Source organism: Macrotis lagotis, chromosome X (assembly GCF_037893015.1).
Source record: "Macrotis lagotis isolate mMagLag1 chromosome X, bilby.v1.9.chrom.fasta, whole genome shotgun sequence".
In the NCBI taxonomy this organism is placed as follows: Eukaryota; Metazoa; Chordata; class Mammalia; order Peramelemorphia; family Peramelidae; genus Macrotis; species Macrotis lagotis.
The window spans coordinates 166,604,720-166,624,257 of record NC_133666.1 but is presented as its reverse complement, the minus strand read 5'-3'; the positions used below and the strand labels follow the sequence as shown (position 1 = coordinate 166,624,257).

General features: G+C 38.8%; 1 protein-coding gene across 1 annotated transcript in view; it reads left to right on the top strand.

Annotated features, from left to right (window-relative positions):
• Window positions 1-6,284: 6,284 nt before the first annotated feature.
• LVRN (laeverin) overlaps window positions 6,285-19,538 on the top strand; it is a 53,142-nt gene continuing 39,888 nt past the window's right edge. Inside the window, exons 1-3 of the mRNA XM_074203902.1 lie at window positions 6,285-6,707; window positions 7,230-7,840; window positions 18,769-18,911. Of these exons, the coding sequence (XP_074060003.1) occupies window positions 6,285-6,707; window positions 7,230-7,840; window positions 18,769-18,911 (1,177 nt within the window). The remainder of the gene's footprint in view (window positions 6,708-7,229; window positions 7,841-18,768; window positions 18,912-19,538) is intronic.

Below are 19,538 nucleotides of genomic sequence, written 5' to 3'. Positions count from 1 at the left end.
AGCCTCTGAGAACCTAGGACAACTAGTTTGCAGAGTGAAGAGAACACTGGCCCTGAAGTCAAGAGGACCTGAGTTCAAATCTTGCCTTAGACATTATTGTGTAGTAAATGGCCATAGTCAAGTCACTTGTTATTAACCTTACATCCAAGGTCAACTCCAGTCTACCTGATTCATATTTGGCCCAGATGGCTCTGGAGGAGAAGATGAGACTGGTGATTTGGCACAGCATCCCATCACTCAAATCTTAAATCACTTGCTTATCATGGCATCACCTCCCTGTTGATTTTCTTCCAGAACAAAGGAAAAACAACAACAAACAGTTTGAATCGAAGGTCTAGCAAAGCTGAAGGAAAGGCTTTGGGTCAGGGAAGTCAAAGTTCCTCAGAGAATTTGGCAAGGGAGATCTTAAGTATCCCATTAACTCTTTCAACCATTTCTGATGACTGAGGTGGTAGGCAATATTGAAGTGCTAAGTAATTGACCAGGAAGGAATCAGCTTAGCGGATGAAGCTCCTGTGAAATGGGCACCTCTCACCTTTTCTAAGAGGATTTTTCTACCCAAGAGACTGTTATAGTCCAACAGAGAAACACTTCCACTTACCAGGAAAACATGCAGACCAAAATCAAAACTTTTTTTTAAACAAATGCAGATTTCAGTTAGATCAAGTTTATCTGCCAGGTTTCAAAAGTGCATCTGGGAGAAGAAATTGTCCTTGATTGTTTCAGTGTATGCTATCAGCTTTGTGTTCTATTTCTAAATCCAACTGATTTTTTTTCCTGTGGCCTGATCAGCAAAAGGAAAATTGTTTGAAAAAAAAGACTGAAAACTTTACTATTCAAGTTTCAAAACTCCCAAGATATTCTGTGTCCCTAATTCTAGAGAAATGGAGATTTTAGAGAAAGACAGAGACAGAGAAAGATAAAAGGAAAAAGATCTTTTCCTGTATTTGAAGAAATTTATGGTAAAAATATAGCAGTTGGCCATGACAAACCAATTAGAAACTAAATTTGTGATTGAAATGTAATGTGATTAGAATGTATTTCCAAATTATAATGTGAATGTGACTGAATCTTTTATATTTTTTGAAATTTGGGGAGTTTGGGAGGGAGGCAGGTACAGTTCTTTAGGACTATTAAAAGTAAGGTCTTTGTGAAACTGAATTCAAACAGCATCTAGCTATATCTTACTCTCTCCCCTCCCTAAAGAGTGATTTTTGGTAAGGGAAGAAGGTAATTTCACCAATTAGAGAATGTTTATTCCTAAACTGAATTGAAGCTGGTATGAAGATTTTGTCTTTAGTTATTCCAAAAGTAAACAGAAAAGCAGTGTTAGGTTATGAAATTTCAGATCCACATGGAGTGCCTGAGAACTGCCTAGCACAGGTATTGCCAACTCTCTAATTTGTTTTAGTCAAAGACAAATTTAGAAAATTGTGAAATATTTTGAAAATGGACAAGTGTAGCCTTCTACCAATCATTTGGTATGATTTAATTGACTAGGAAAATTATTTTGTGCAAAGTCACTAAGATTTAAATGAAAATTAAAGAAATTAAAATAGACCATTCATTTCCAAGCTCTTAAGGGAAAAAATAAATTAAAAATATTATCCCTCAAGCGTTTGACTTGTGATCAGAAAAAAGTAAAAGGTTTTGCAACAAGTTTCAGTTGTATAAGAAATCTAGCTCTGAAGTTGACTTGAGAGATGATTAGGAAATAAAGATCTGAGGGATCAAGTAAGAAGTCAAGAAAAGTTGGAAATCCATCTACACTGACACAAGTGTGGAAACTCAGAGAGTGAAATGAAGTAAGAACTTAGATTTCCCAAAAAGGGCAGGAATTTAGAACAATGATTTTAACTCAAGTTGGGAAATAGAAAGTTTTCATTTTTGCCAGCAATCAAAATCTCTAGAAGTTAAAAGAAAAAGCAGGAATTTAGTCAAGGATTAGGAAATGTTAGATATCAGTAAGATAAGATAAATGTGTATGGCTTCCAAATATTTTCTTCTAACGTGTTAGAGAATATATTTAAAAGAGTCATGGTAGCCATAACTGTATAAATGGTCTGGGAACCTTTGCTATTATTCCAGTGAAAGCAATGACAAAAAGTCAAGTGACGGTACTCATCCTAAAATGGTTTTATACTTTTGTTCTGTAGGTAATAGAAAACCTGATTGAAAAAGATTAAAACAAAATTCTGAACCTTTTTGAGATCTCATTTTGATAATATCAATAAACAGGTGAGAAAGTCTTTGACTTATGGACAAAAATAGTCCATATCACCTACAGAATTTAGACAAAATGGAAAAAAAAGACATGAAAAGAACAAGTTCATGGCTTGATTTTCATGTAAATTTGATATTCTTTATTTATTTATTTTTTTAGGGGTTTTTTTTGCAAGGCATTGGGGTTAAGTGACTTGCCCAAGGCCACACAGCTAGGTAATTATTAAGTGTCTGAGGTCAGATTTGAACTCAGGTACTCCTGACTCCTGGGCCAGTGCTCTATCCACTGTGCCACCTAGCCAACTCCCCTAGATTTGATATTCTTAAGGTTAGTTCCATAAAGTTTGTACTGGCTTTTCCCATGATCTAATTACTTGCAAGCCAATATAATTAGATTTTGTCAGGCATTACTAAATTATAGTAAGCCCTATTACTGATGGTTTGAAGAACACTATAAAGGGAATATTTAAAAGTACCACAGTATGACTTGGTACCTGGAAAGTGGATTTACTAGGAAAAATATGCTCTAGAAACCTTTGGCCCATCCCTTCTTTAAACACATCAAGATGAGCAATATGTGGGAAGTGGTCTACAGCCAACCCCCTTTGACTCTGAATTTCTAGAGAAAATGGGTTCCAGAAGAATGGCTTCAGTGAATTAGAGAACTAAACCCAAGATGGAACAAGAAAACTGTTCTCTAAATGAATATTCCGGTTTTTGTTCCTCTGATTATTTGTTATTAAGAAATTTTTCAGAGTGTCCAACTTTCCATGATCTCATTTGGGTTTGGATATTGGGGTTTTTTTTTGGCACAAATATTGGAGTTGTTTGCCATTTCCTTTTCCTGTAATTTTACAGATGAGAAATCTGAGGCAAATAACAACATGCCCAGAGTCACACATCTAATAAGTATCTGAAGCCAAATTTGAACATGGTAAAATGAATCTTCCTGACTAAAGGACCAGTGCTCTATTTACTACACCACCTAGCTTCCCCCAATATCTGATTATTGTTCATTGTTTTTAGAGGGTCTTAAGCTTTTTGAATGGTTAAAATCTAAGTTGCTTAAAATGTTTATTCATACCTAGATTTGTTGCAGTATAATTGCTTTATTGGTATTTGTTATAATCTGAATTTTGTATGATTTGTTCTCTACATTTTTGTTTCATCACAACCATAACAGTCTTTGGACTAAGCTTCCTGTTTTGCTATACAAACTGACTTATTATATTGTGTTGATCAAGTTTTTACTGAACTGTCTCTAATCTGAGCATGACAAAGCAGACCAGAGAAAGACTGCCAATAAAGAAGATTGTAGTTTTTTAATTACATTTTTTGCAAGAACTGATTTGCAAATTGTGGAATTACTCCATTCCATGGAACTTCATCTTGCTTTTGTTGCATGATTCATTTCTGGCTCCTGGACCCCGATGACTCCAGAGGAGAAAGTGAAGCTTGGTGACCTAATACAACATCCCCTCACTCAAATTCGAATCATGTACTTGTCATGGCAATCATCTCCCTGATGTCTTCTTCTAAATGAAGGACAAACATTATCTTGCTGTTGTGAAGTTAATAGTTTATACATGATCATAAGTGGGAAGGTAGATCCTAGAGCTATCAGATTTGGAGCTTGAGTGATATTCCTAGAACAAGTCCACCATGTAAGGACCATCCAAGTAGGGAGCTTTGTGGGAATGTCTGGGTTGATTGTATAGTTATAGTACAGTAAAAATTATACGTTATACTTCTCTTAATACAAGTGAACCCAATTCAGGGGACAATGCAGGACTCGGCATGATTTTTTAAAAAAATTACAACTTTGTTTTGCTCTTTCCCAGACCCAGAGGATCTCTAGAAACTAAATTATTATTAAATTCATACACATATCATATTAATTATAACTCTTGATAATTGTGAACCTATAAATTGGGTAGTCCAGATTTGATATTTTTAATAGATTATTAAAGACGGAATTGGTGGAGGAATTGGACAATATTGCTTGGTATGATTTTTTGGGAAAATATCACCAGGATTAGCAACCTTAGAATCCAAAAAAACATAGCCTGAGGTGTTGTGCTGATTCAATCTTAAAGGGAGGCCTCTGATCCATCCCTCCAGATTATTTTGGTGAGATTAGCTAGAGAGTAGGACAACTAAAAGGATGGTCTGATGAGATTAATCTACCAGAACAAACCAGATCTTGGGTGACAACAAGGTGACACTAACATTCTCTCCCAATTTATCAAGCAATCTGTCTTTTTCACTCAGTCTCCCAAGTAGGGAAAGCCTTACCTGTAGACTCCCTTTAGCCTCCTTTAGAAAAACAGTGTAAAATACTGAGAACTCCCTCTGTATATCTGCACAGTTGCTAGTCTAACAACTTCCCATCCCCTAATGTGAATTAAACTTTCTATCTTTTAGATTTGCCTCTTGATTTATTGACCTGGGTGGGAGAAATTATTCTCCAGGAAGATCTTAGGGTCTTTGGGCTGAGAAATTCCTTACAAAATCAGAGTAGACTCTTTCTTTGACTGGGGAAGAGGGAAGAGACCAAAAGTGAGCAAGCCTTTATAAGCAGAGCATTTCCCTTATTTGCTTTTACCATACACAGGTTTCTTTATATAGCAATGGTCACCATCTTCCCCCCCCCCCCAACAGTTTTATTCCTGTTTGTCTCATTTCTCCACTTCATTGCCTTTATTTTTATCCTGTACACACACACACACACACACACACACACACACACACACACACACACACACACATACACACACACGAGTCACTGAGGCATTGCTGTTAAAGTGGTGGTATTAATTGGCTGTGTATCTTTGTCAGGTCACTCTAACCTCTAAATCCTTCTAAGTAACTCTTTTAAGAGTAGAAGGTTAGTAGGGATTTCCTCACCTGGGACTTCCTTATAGCAGTGAAATCATAGGTCCCAGTTCAGCATCTCTCTATCTTCCCATAGAACTTAAAATTTTAGTTTTGTATTGTAGCACACTCGGTTTTCTGAATTCTATTATGGATGAGAAAAAAGTCTTTTTCTTTTCTAACCCTCAAATACTTGAACATAATTGAACTTCTTCCTCAAGCCAAAGGCACATGGGCAAATGGGGTTAAGTGGCTTGCCGAAGGCCACACAGCTAGGTAATTATTAAGTGTTTGAGACTGGATTTGAACCCAGGGACTCCTAACTCCAGGGCCAGTGCTTTATCCACTACGCCACCTAGCCGCCCCTAAATTAGACTTCTTAACAAAGTTGAAAATTTGAAAAATTGGCAGAAGAGCTGAACTATCTTTTCATGTTCTGCGCCCTCATCTCTATTTCCCTGATAGAAGGCACAGTTGTCCCTATAGACTTCTGAAAAAGTTGGTGATTTTTTTCCCCTTCCAGGGGAAGGGAGATTACATCCTTCCCCGAGTCCTAGAATTTCATAGTTGAAGGGACCATACTTTCTCTTCTTCAGACACTAGAACCCGGTGTCTAGCTGTCTTCCTACCAAACGAGGAATTTGGGGGCAATCTGAGGTCTGGAGAGAGGAAAAAACAGCAGGAAAACCTACCCATCTCAGCCCCTCCCTTGTGACCCAAGCCAGTGTTGGATTAAAAAGCATTCCCTTTACACTATCAGTTTCCACTCTCCTTGAGCAGCTGCGCGCTCATTTCTCAATTCCTCTCCACACCGTCCCGCTGCCGCAACTAGCAACTAGCAACTTCATAATTCTCTTTCTTTCTCCCGTTAGTCAGTTCAGAAGAGGCAGAAGCCCTGCCACTGGAGCTCCCCGCCTGCCTTCTCCCCAGAAGGGGGGATGCTTTCCTTCTGCCCAGTTCCCTTTCGCCAGAGGCAAGATTAGTATCATTCTCACCTCCTCTCTCACACCCTTCTTGGAAGTGGGGAAGGGTGGGGTAGGCGGAAAATTTAAAATAAAAAAGAAAAGAAAAGGGTTGGAGAGGGTGGGGGGAACGCCCAGACGGGGGTGGGGCGGGTGGGCGTTTAGGGGTTTCCCCAGGTTTTAGGCTCGGCTCCTCTCGCCATTCTGGACAATTCCGCCGGTGACATGGGGGTCACAGGCTACTCGTTCCTCACCATGGGAGTCCTGTCCAACTCCGGCTTCTACGTGAGCCGCAGGGTGGTCGCCCTTACCCTGGTGCTGATGAGTGCGCTGCTGGTGGTCGTGGTGGTGCTTGCTTCTTCCGTCCACGCCCGCTGCAGCCACGCGCCCCCGCTGTCATCGGAGAAGTCCCGGACTCTGACTAGATCTGTGCGAGCCATCCAGCCCGGGGCCTCCAGGCAGGGAACCGCGGAGGAGAGAAAAGCGGACAAGACTGTCATCCCCGGGGCCGCAGAGACCCGACCAAGCGCCGCGCGACCCTCATGGATCAAGCGCCTGTCCACACCCGGACCTCGGGACCACCTGAGCCAGTCCACCTCTGGGCCCCTTGACCACACGGTCCTGTCCACCTCCGGACCCCTGGATCACATGAGCCAGTCCACCTCTGGGTCCCTGCACCAAACGACCCAGTACACCCCCGACCCTCTGCACCACACGAGCCAGTCCACCTCCGGACCTCAGGAACACACGGTCCAGTCCACCTCTGGACTCTTTGACCACATGAGCCAGTCCACCCCCGGGTTCCTTGACCACACTCTCATGTCTACTTCCGGACCTCAGGACGACCTTAGTCTATCTACCACCGTGTCCCTGGACCACAGGACTCTGTCCACTCCTGTGCCTCGGGACCACCTAAGCCAGTCCACTTCCCAGCACCGTGACCACACGGTCGTGTCCACCTTCGGACCCCTGGACCACGTGAGCCAACCCACCTCCGCCCACCACACGAGCCAGTCCACCTCCGGACCTCAGGAACACACGGTCCAGTCCACCTCCGAGCTCTCTGACCACACGGTCCTTTCCACCTCCAGCCGCCTGGATCACATGAGCCAGTCCACCTCTGGGTCCCTGCACCACACAACCCAGTACACCCCCGACCCTCTGCACCACACGATCCAGTCCACCTCCGGACCACAGGAACACACGGTCCAGTCCACCTCCGGGCCCTTGGACCACACGATCCAGTCCACCTCTGACCCCTTGCTTCACACGAGTCAGTCCACCTCCGGAACCCAGGAACACCTGAGCCGGTCCACCTCTGCGCCCCAACTCCAGCCCCTCTCCGAACCCTGGAAGCATCCTCGCCTGCCCTCCGCCTTAGTGCCCCTGCACTATGACTTAGAACTCTGGATCCACCTGCGGCCAGACCAGATCGGGCAGTCCTCCGAGACCTTCAGCGGCCGCCTCAACATCACGGTGCAATGTGTCTCCCCGACGGCCCGGGTGCTGCTCCACAGCCTCCGCCTGGACTACAAGAGGGTCACCGTGCTGGGGCCCTTGCCCGAGGGCCCCCGGCCGGACCCGGAGCAGCGGCCAGTGGGCCGGGTGGCGGTGAGCAACATGTGGAAGTTCCCGGAGATGGAATACCTGGTGATGGAGCTGAGGGAAACCCTGGAGCCGGGCCGCCGCTACGCGCTGCAGTTCGACTACTCGGGCTCGGTGAACCAGACCCACCGGCGAGGGTTGTTCAGTAACGTGTATTCCGACCAGACAAAGACCAGGTAAGGGATAGTGTTCATCTTCCGTTATCCTAAGTCTCCCTTCACTGCTCTTTCTAGTTCATTTTCTTTGGCCACTTTTTTTTCCCTTTTCCAATTCACTACCTTTCTCCACATCCATCCCACGATCACTTCCTGTCATTATACGGCTTGATATTGGAGAACTCCCCCAATTTGGTCCTTTTCGCCAATTTTCTTTCCCCGTTGCCCAGTCTGAGAGCTGAAGTTCCTCCTATTCTTTCAGAAGATGGACAAATCCCAAAGATGTATGCTCTCATCTCTCCCTAACCTCTTGGAGCAGGATTACCTTTCTCAACTTGGGTAAATCTGACTTCATTCAAAAAGGATACAGGTTGTCTTTATTCTTTGTCCATCATTTCCCCATCTTTCCACACACACCCCCCCTCCCCAAGACCTTAGACTAATGCTCAATCAATCCAGTAGTGGACAGTCAACTTCTCCCTTTCAATAAAATCTATTTCCCCTTCCTGAGGTTCCATCTCAGTTAAATCTGTTCCTTTTTCACAACAGCTTCTTCATTCTACTCTTTTTAGGACATAAGCTTCTTAGGATTTTAAAACTTTGCTTGTCTTACTTTTTAAACATCAGTCATCTAAGGATACTCAGGTACCACTTCTTTCATTCCATAACTTTCTGACCAATTAGACTCTTTCTTTTAGAAACGAAAGGATGTTCTCTGAGCTTTGTTTTTCCCCTGAATTTTCTGACTGCATTAATTAGAAAAAGCATTTGGGAATTTATATATGTAAGATATCAAATAAATATTTTCCCCCTTTCACATATGCCCTTACTCATGTAATTTTTGTGGTCTACACCACATCATCTACTTTGCTCTTTGTTATCTAATTTCTCTCAAAGGAAATAAAATCACACCAGGAATCTACTGAATTATTTCTTATCTCTAACCCTTCTATTCTCTAAACATTTCCTCTAAGATATTTCTAATTAAATCTGGTCTTTTGCCTTGATAATGTCCCAATTGTATCCTTTTGCTTTATGGCAGGTCTGTATTTTCCTTCCACATTGTATTAAGGTACTTTCAAAAATTTTTGCAAAATTTTCTGAATCTGCATGAATTCTTGATGGATTTATGGGCATGAGGCTTCCTTGAAAGTTGTGGTAAATGTGGAATATATTTTTCCCCATACCTTTTTCTACTCATCTATCTTAGAATTTGAAGTTTTGACCTTTGAGGTCACCTAATCTAACCTTCTCATTTTACAGAGCAGGAAAGCAAGGACCAGAGAAATCAGTTTATCCCTCTAGGACGTATAAGAAAGGGGATCTCAAGTTTGGATTTTTTTACTTTAATATTCATTCCATTGTAACATTTCCTTTCAGGAAAATGAGCCAGCTTTGTGTATGTCCATTACTCTATTTCTTAACCAGTACCAGGCAGTTTTGATGACTGCAGCTTTATAATATATAGTATTAGATCTGGTAGAACTAGGCCACCTCCCTTTATCTTTTTTTTTTGTCAGTTCCCTTGCCCTTTTGTTGCTCCAGATGAATTTTGTTGCAATTTTTTTTCTAGCTCAGTAAAAGTAACTATTTGGTAGTTTGATTGGCATGGCACTGAATAAGTAATTAATTTGGGTAGAATTGTCATTTTTATTATATTAGCTTGACCTAACCATGAGCATTTGACATTTTTCCAATTATTTAGATCTGACTTTATTTGGGCGAGGAGCGCTCTATAACTGTGCTGATACAGTTTCTGGGTTTGTCTTGGGAGGCAGATTCCCAAGATTTAAATGGAATTTCTCTTTCTATCTCTTGCTCTTGGGTTTTGTTCTTCATATATAGAAATGTGATCTATGGTTTATTTTATATCCTGCTACTTTTCTGAATTTGATAATTGTTTCAAGGAGTTTTTAGATGATTTTCTCGGGTTCTCTAGGTATACTATCATATCATCTGCAAAGAGTGAAAGTTTTGCTTCTTTATTGCCAATTTTGATTCCTTCAATTTCTTTTTCTTTTCTTATTGCTACTGCTAGCATTTCTAATACTGTACTGAATAGTAATGCTCATAATGAGCATCCTTGTTTCACCCCTGATTTTACTGGAGATGCTCCAAGTTTATTCCTAATAAATACATTTGTTTATGGTTTTAGATAGATACTATTTATTATTTTTAAGGAAAACTCAATTTATTCCTAAACTTTCTAGTGTTTTTAATAGGAATGGATATTGTATTTTATCAAAGGATTTTTCAGCATCTATTGAGATAATCATATGATTTCTGCTGGTTTTGCTATTTGATATGTTTAATTATATTGAGTGTTTTACTAATGTTTTCCTGACTGCCTGGTATAAATCCAACCTGCTCATGCTGTATTATCCTGGTAATAAAAAACTTGCTGTAGCCTCACTGCTAAAATTTTATTTAAGATTTTTGCATCAATATTCATTAGGGAGATTGGTCTATAATTTTATCTGTTTTGGTTCTTCCTGGTTTAGGTATCAGCACCCTGTTGGTGTCATAAAAGGAGTTTGGCAGAACTCCTTCCTCTTCTATTTTTTTTTTAGTTTTTTGCAAGGCAATAGGGTTAAGTGGCTTGCCCAAGGTCACACAGCTAGGTAATTATTCAGTGTCTGAGACTGGATTTGAATTCAAGTACTCCTGTCTCCAGGGCTGGTGCTCTATTCACTGTGCCACCTAGCTACCCCTCCTATTTTTTTTAATAGTTTATGTAGAATAGGAATTAATTGTTCCTTAAATGTTTGGTAGAATTCACTTGTAAATCCATTTGGACCTGGATACTTTTCCTTAGGGAATTTATTGATGGTTTCTTCAATTTCTTAAACTGAAATAGAGTTATTTAAGTAATTTCTTTTTCTGAAAAGGGGTTAAGGAATTTATTTCCTCTTCTGTTAATCTGGGTAGTTTGTATTTTTGTAAATATTCATCTATTTCACTCATGTTATCCAATTCATTGGCATACAGTTTGGCAAAGTAGCTCCAAATTATCTCTTTAATTTCCTCCTCATGGTTAGTTCAACCCTTTTCATTTTTGATACTAGTATTTTGGTTATCTTCTCTTTTTTTTAATAAGATTAACCAAAGGTTTGTCTATTTTATTTTTTCATAAAACCAACTCTTAGTTTTATGAGATCAATGGTTTTCTTGCTTTTAATTTTATTAATCGCTCCCTCAATTTTCAGAATTAGTAGTTTGGTATTTAATTGGGGATGTTAATTTGTTCTTTTTTTTAGCTTTCTTAGTAGTATACCCAATTCATTGAGCTCTTTCTCTATTTTATTCATATAGACATTTATAGATATAACATTTCCCTTCAAAATTGCCTTGGCTGCATCACATAAATTTTGGTATGTCTCATCATTTTCTTGGATATAATTATTATATCTAAGTTTTCTAAGATTTCACTCACCTTCTTAACTTCCTTCTTGTTTATTTTATTATATTTATCTAATTCTGAGAGAGGGAGATTGACGTCTCCCATTATTAAAATTTTGCTCTCTATATCTCTTTGTAATTCACTCAGCTTTTCCTCTAGGAATTTGGATGCTATCCCACTAGGTATATACATGTTTAGTAATGATACAGCTTCATTATCAATGTTGCCTTTTAAGAAGATGTAGTTTTCCTTCCTTATCCCTTTTAATGAGATTGGGATCACTACCTCAGATTTTTTTACTTCAGCTGAGGCATAATATATTTTGTTCCAACTTTTTGCCTTTACCCTGTGTGTATCTCTCTGCTTCAAATGTGTTTCTTGTAAACATATTGTAGGATTCATTTTATTTTTTAATTTATTTTATTTACACATTACTAAAATATTCTTTTGTAAGAGTAAACATAATCCCCCCTCCCTGCAGAAAAATAAAACCTCATGAGAAATAAAGTGAAAAAAGAGAAAAAAATGTGCCTCATTCTCTGTTCTGATACCATCACGTTATATATAGCTTTAATTTCTTCATTTAACCATTTATCACAGGTTGATCTGGATCACATTCTTTATCATAAGTCCATCAGAGAAGTTACTTCCATATTTTTCCACAGTTGCTGTTGTGATGTCATCTTGGACCTCATCAATGGAGAGATTAGACCCAATTATACCAATATCCTTTAGGTTTATTCTCTTCAATTATATTCTATCCTATAATTATCCTAAAAGAAGTAAAGTTCTAAAAAACAAAGGAAAAGGAGACCTATGTCAAAAAACTTGAGGAAAGGAAAACCTAAAAATAAAAAGAAGGAGAAGTAAAGTTCTAAAGAATTAGAAGTGTTATATTTTTCCTTTTAGGGTTGTATACAATTTGTTTTGTCCAACATTTGTTTTGTTTTTTTCCTTCCCCTTTTCATTTACCATTTTTTTTTTTATTCAACTCTTGAGTTGTGTATTTGGTGGTTGAATTCTCTGTTCAATTCTGGTCTTTGCAAATTCTGAAAGTCCTCTATTTCATTGAAAATCAATCTTTTCCCTTAACAATATATGCTGAACTTTGCAGGGTAGTACATTCTGGGTTGTAATCCCAAGTCTTTTCCTCTCCAAAATATGCCATTTCAGATCTTCTGATCCTTCAATGTTGAGGTTCATAGGTCCTATGTGAGTCTGATTCTGTTTTCTTTATATTTGTTTTCTTTTTGCTGCTTGCAATATTGTCTCCTTTATTTGAGAGTTCTGGAATTTGGCTATTGCAGCCCTTGGAGTTTTTATCCTGGAATCTATTCTTTCTGTGAATAGGTTCTGTGAATTCTCTCAATGGTTATATTGTTATCTTGTTCTAGTAGATTTGGATAGTTTTCCCTTATAATTTCCTGCGTGATGTTTTTCAGGTTCTTTTCTTGATCCAGTCTTTTGATCCAGTAGTTTCATGATTCATACATTGTCTCTCCTGGATCTATTTTCCAAGTCATTCATTTTCCCTAAAAGGTAGTTTACATTTTCTTCAGTTTTTTCAGCCTTTTGATTTTGTTTGATGGAATCTTGTAATCTTGTAGATTCTTTGGTTTCTATTTTTTCAATTCTAATTTTTAGGTTTTATTTTCTTCAATTATCTTTTGTGTTTCCTTTTCCAGTTGGTCATTCTTATTTTTAATGGAATTGATTTCTTTGGTCAATTTTTCATAATTTTCCTTTATGACTTTCATTTCTTTTTTCCATTTTCCTTTTTCCTCTCTTCTTTGATTTTAAATTCTTTTTAATTTCTTTAATAATATTTTGTATTTGAGTCCAATTTATAGACTGTTTTGATACTTCCCCTGTGAATTTTTTCACTACTTTCTTCTTCAGACATGGCATTGCTTTCATCTTTTTCTGTAAAGTAGTTTTCTGTAGTGAACACTCTTAGCTTTTTTTTTTTCATTTGCTGTTTTAGCTCTGCTCCTGGGGTACAGGGAGTATAGATCCAAGCTTTTTTTTTTTTTTTTTGCTGGGGCTGGGGTCTGATCCCTGGTTTGCCATTGGCCAAGATATTACCAATGTAGTCCAGACTTTGCCATTTTGTCCAGGTTCTGACCTAACAGTGGTTTGTTCAAACCCAGTCCTGTCTTTTACCCCAGTGTTCTCAGGGTTCAGACTGGGGCCAAAGTCCTCCCTGCTGACTTGCTATCTAGCAGCTGAGACCTCTTCTGTTGTTAAGCTGCAGGGACCTGGATTGCATTGTGGCTAAAAGCACTCTGCTGGCTTTCCCACTCTCCCACCCCCTGGACTTTACTTCCACTTTTCCCCTGAAGAGATAGTCCTTCACTGAAGATCCTCCATGATGCCTACAGTTGAAAACTCAGAATTTTCTCTTTTTCTTGGTGGGATCTGTAGTTTGAATGTCAGAGTAGAGGCTTCATTTATCTTTGGTAGGGAAAAGCTCCAGGAGCATGTTAGTTTCATGCTTCCATCTTGGCTCCATCCCGGAAGTCCTCTCATATGACATTTTAAATTTTGTCCACCCCAAATACCCTCATTTTACTGCTGAGGAAGTGGAAGTTCAGATAGTTACTACAAACTGAGTGACCTTGGCAGGTAGTCATCAAAAGAGCTAGAATCTGAGTCTAAGTCTTTGGGTTTCAAATCCATATTTCTTACTGATCTAGGACCTGAATTCAAATTGGAACTGACAGACTGCCTGGCATCCAAGACTATCTCCAGTCTTCCTGATTCCTATATGACCACTTGACCCTGGAGGAAAGCAAGGCTGGTGACTTAGCACAGCTCCCCCCTCACTCAAATCTGTTTTACTTGCATGTCATGGCATCACCTTCCTGACGTCATGATATTCTTCAAAAAATGAAGGGCAAATACCATGAATCCTAGAAGTGATATTAAAAAAGAATTATTGTCAAGGATCACAAAAAGTCTATTAAACAGTGTATATGTGCAGTACTCTCAATAACAACACCTAAATTTGTAAGAGCCTTTAATTTATTAAGGGCTAAGTACTCGGTAGTTATTAAAAGCAAATTTATGGGGTGGCTAGGTGGTGCAGTGGATAGAGCACTGGCCCTGGAGTCAGGAGTACTTGAGTTCAAATCCAGCCTCAGACACTTAATAATTACCTAGCTGTGTGGCCTTGGACAAGCCACTTAACCCCATTTGCCTTGCAAAAACCTAAAATAAAATAAAAAAAAGAGAAAGCATTTACTTTAGTAGAAAGAATATTAGCTTTGAAGTCAAAAGTCCTTGGTTCAAATATAATCTCAGATGCTTATTATTTGTGACATTGGAAAAATAACTTTACTTTCTTGGACTTCAATTTCCTCATCTCTTAAGATGAGATGTTTCAACTAGATGATCTTTGAGGTTGATTTCAGTTCTAAGTCTATGGTCTATCTATGGTCATCATCACATATTGACTAGCTATTGCAAAAGCAACTTAATTAGCTCCTCTTCTTCCTATATACATTTTCATAAACAACCAAGCTACAATTCCTAAAGTTCAGGTATGATCTTGTCACTCTTTTCCTTGAGGAGCTTCAGTGTCTGTCAATTGCCTCTGAGATTAAAAGACAATCTCCTCTGTAAGGAAGTTGAGACCTAATGACTTACCTAGGAGGACTAGATCCCAGGTCTTCAGACTCTTATCCTTTAACCTTTCCAATTGTGCAAGAGACAGAAGATAAGGGGAACCCTTCAATGTTTCCTAGGACCCTAAGATATCTAGGGTAGGTGGGTACTCACTGCCTAGAACAGGGACCATGCTTCTACAGTGTAATTAGCTTGTGGAATGTAGAATATCTGTAATATAAACCCATGTTGTACAGAAGAAAAGAGAGAGACACTGGGGATCCCTTCCACTGTCTGCTGCATGGTATCATCACTTGATAAGTAAACAGATCAGATCTGCCTTTGTTACCAATGGTCAGTAATTCTGCACATCAAGACCCTGAGTAGAAAATAATGAATCCCCTTTAGAAGTTGCTTATATTCAAATTTGTACTATTTGAAGTTATAATTGTGTAAAATATGATGATTAGTTACATTCCAATAGAAATATTCCATATGAATTCAAATAATGTAACCATTTCAGGGAGATTGTTTGCATAAATTGAAGGTTAGTCATATAGATGAAAGTCCAAAACTGAAGAATTAATAAGGATTAGTAAAATTAATAAAAATTAAAAAGTAGGACCTCTTTCATTGCATCTTTTTTTTATATGTGGAAGAATTTAGAGATAGAACCTTTGAGCTTCTCAGTGAAAATAACTTATCTTCCTTTTGTTTTGGAGTATCTGAATTGTAATTACATCCTTCCCTGGATTGAATAGTACCATCAATTGTAAAAAAATTTTATGTTCAGGCATTTTGTTTTAAACTAATTTAGTATTTATTTTATATTAAATAAATTAGTCTAATTCTGTATCTAAAGTAATGGAAATAGAGTTTTATACTATTTAAAGTTAACAATAGATAGTATGCAAGTCATCATCCATGGTATACTCAAAAACTATGCAATGATAAATGTATCAGTAATTTCCACCAGCAATCCAATTTAGGAACTCTGGTTCCTAAAAGTATAGCAGCATAGGTGGTAACATGGTCTAATATGGATATATAGACGGTCAAAACAAATTTATATTCAGGACTGACATCTTTTGACTTCTAGTTAAGGATGTACACAGGGATTGGAAGAGGTCCTCTGTTAAGCATGTGGTGAAAGAAAGGAGGGAGAGTATTCCATTTTTTAAAATTTTATTATTTTTTATTTTTTTAATTTTTATTAAAGATTTTATTCGTTTTGAGTTTTATAATTTTCCCCCATCTTACTTCCCTCCCCCACCCCTTACAGAAGGCAATTAGTCAGACTTTACATTGTTTCCATGGTATACATCGATCCAAATTGAGTGTGATGAGAGAGAAATCATATCCTTAGGGAAGAAACATAAAGTATAAGAGATAACAAGATCAGACAATAAGATATCAGTTTTTTCCTAAATTAAACAAAATAGTCCTTGCACTTTGTTCAAACTCCACAATTCTTTCTCTGGATACAGATGGTATTTTCCATTGCAGACAGCCCCAAATTGTCCCTGATTGTTGCACTGATGGGTTGATCATTGCCCCCATGTTGCTGTTAGGGTGTACAGTGTTTTTCTGGTTCTGCTCATCTCACTCAGCATCAGTTCATGCAAATCCCTCCAGGCTTCCCTGAACTCCCATCCCTCCTGGTTTCTAATAGAACAATAGTGTTCCATGACATACCACAGTTTGCTAAGCCATTCCCCAATTGAAGGACATTTACTTGATTTCCAATTCATTGTCACCACAAACAGGGCTGCTGTGATTATTTTTGTACAAGTGATGTTTTTACCCTTTTTCATCATGTCTTCAGGGTATAGACCCAGTAGTGGTATTGCTGGATCAAAAGGTATGCATATTTTTGTTGCCCTTTGGATGTAGTTACTCTCTCTCTCTCTCTCTCTCTCTCTCTCTCTCTCTCTCTCTCTCTCTTAGGTTTTTGCAAGGCAATAGAGTTAAGTGGCTTGCCCAAGGCCACACAGCTAGGTAATTATTAAGTGTCTGAGGTTGGATTTGAACTCAGGTACTCCTGACTCCAGGGCCGGTGCCCTATTTACTGTGCCACCTAGCCGCCCCAAGGGAGAGTATTCTAGATAGGAAGGTTGACCTGTACAAATGGGCTAAGATCTGACATGGAATGAATTATCATATGAGAAACAAAGAAATAGACTTTCTTCTTTAAAGAGACTATTATGTCATAGCCAACATAGCTAGAGGCTAATCAATACATCTTTAATTCTTTTGTTAGTCGAGACTTCTCAGCCATACCCAACTGTCACCCAACAGGGTTTCTTGGTTGATTACCAAGATCTTTTTTCTTTTAAATCTTTCCTCCCCACCAAAGAAGGGTCCCCCCCAGCCCTCTCTCCTAGTGGTGCTAAACTGCATGTTTGGGGTTTTTTGGGAATTTGTGAGGCATTGGGGTTAGAATGGATCAAATGTCTGAGGTCACATTTGAACTCAGGTCATCTTGTCTCCAGGGCCAGTACTCTGTCCATTCTGCCTCCCAGCTGTCCCTCATGTATTTGTTTCCCCATCATCCTTGCCATCTAGTACCCCGGTCACGGAATTTATCTTGAAGCTTAAATTGGCTTCAGTGTTTATTAATACTAGAAGAAGAATGATACAACTGATGAACTCTGTCCCATATTCCAGCTACTAAAGGAAAATACCTCCTCCCCTTTATACCATTAAAAGAATTGATGGACTGTCTGATAATGTTGGTCTTTGAAAGTTCAAGACCTAATCACTGAAAAAGATTGGACTGGTTTCAGTCCAATTTCAGAATTGAAATTAAGCATTTGTAAACCATCTAATTGTTAAAAAAAAAAGATATTTATTTATTCAAAACATGCAAAGGTTGCTCACTAAGGGTTCCACAGTGATTCAGTTGAGCACAGTTTCCCTGTCTCTGATTTGGCCAACTATGATGGTCTATTGGTCTGAAGCCTGAGGGAATTGCTGCTGACTCCTTTTGTGGTGCCCTTTTGTACTTTAGGCCACTGAAAAAGCATATCAGTGATTCAAGTTTTAGTCTAGTCTATCTAAATTAAGAACTTTGGCTTGTTTTGACAGATTATATAACTTTAAAGAGCATGACATGTTTCTTACATGTAACAAATATTACATTTATTTTGTGTGTGAGTATTTTGTAGTTCCTTTGTTTCTGCTTTAGATTTTGTTTCCAGGAATACTGTAAAGTTCAGCATGGTCAATGTTAGAGTATATTTGCATAGAACACTTTCAAACAATTGAGCCAAAGCTCTTTCCATGATGCTGTGGTCATTCCTAAGTTAAAGTTAAATTTCTTCTAAAACAGGCTCGCTCCAATTTATTTGCTGGCAATAATGGTAGATATAGCTTGATGATCTCATGTTCAACCTTCATTCTTGAAGACAATTGTGACATCAGGGAGGTGATGCCCTGACAAGCAATTGATTTTGATTTTGGGGGGCTATGCTAAATGACCAGTCTCACTTTCTCCTCCAGAAGCATCTGGGTCCAGCAGCCAGATATGGATCAGGATGACTGGAGAAGGCCCTAAATGTGAGGCAATCAGTATTATGTGACTTGCTCAAGGTCAACAGCTAGTAATAGTCAACTGCAAGAGGCTGGATTCAAATTCCTGACCTCCTGACTCCAAGGCCAGTGCTCTATTCACTGCACCACCTTGCTGCCCCTAACTTATACTGATTTAGACTTTTAAATTTTGCAAAAATCTTTGCATCCATCCTCTTATTTGATCCTCACTATAACTCTTTAAGGTATGTACTTTGACTATTATTATACTCATTGATGGATTAGAAAACAGGTTCAGAAATGGTTATAACTTGCACAGGGTCCCACAGCTAGTAAGTGTCCATTTAAGGCCAGGTTTAATTTTCTAAGATAGCAGAAGATAAATATTTCCCACCATTATGTTTCAATCTAGGGCTCTGATTGCTTCCCAACTGGAACCATCATTTGCCAGGGCAATTTACCCCTGTTTTGATGAGCCAGCTATGAAAGCAACCTTCAATTTCACAATCATTCACCATCCTACATATGTGGCTCTTTCCAACATGCCGGTCCTAGGTAAGGAATGCTTCTTTACAATTTTAGGTTTATATTTATTTTTATTTTTTTTTTATTTTTTCTTTTAGGTTTTTGCAAGGCAAATGGGGTTAAGTGGCTTGCCCAAGGCCACACAGCTAGGTAATAATATTAAGTGTCTGAGATCGGTTTTGAACCCAGGTACTCCTGATTCCAAGGCTGGTGCTTTATCCACTACGCCACCTAGCTGCCCCTGAGTTCATATTTTGTAAGAACATTGATACTCATTTCCCTATGGAATATATAGTTCTAATAACTCACCATGGCATTATATCCAATGGGTCACCAAATAAATCTTTAGTGAAATCAAAGATAGATTAACAAACAGCAGTTTGAAGTAGTAGGTGGGTAAGTGTACATGTATAAGACTTTTGAAGTAATTCAGGTGTGCAACTCAGCTGTTGCTTAGTTTTTGCAGATATTCAACATGCAGATTTGGGGAATGTAAGTGACCCCATGAGTAGGTATCCCTTAGTACAGTCTTCTTTGAATGTGGTCAGATTTTTAGTTTTGGGATTATATAAAGCTTGGAAAAAGTAGTCCTTTCTGCCATGGAATGGACCTTCATTTGGAATTTAAGATAGGCACTAGATTTCTACCAGGTAGAAG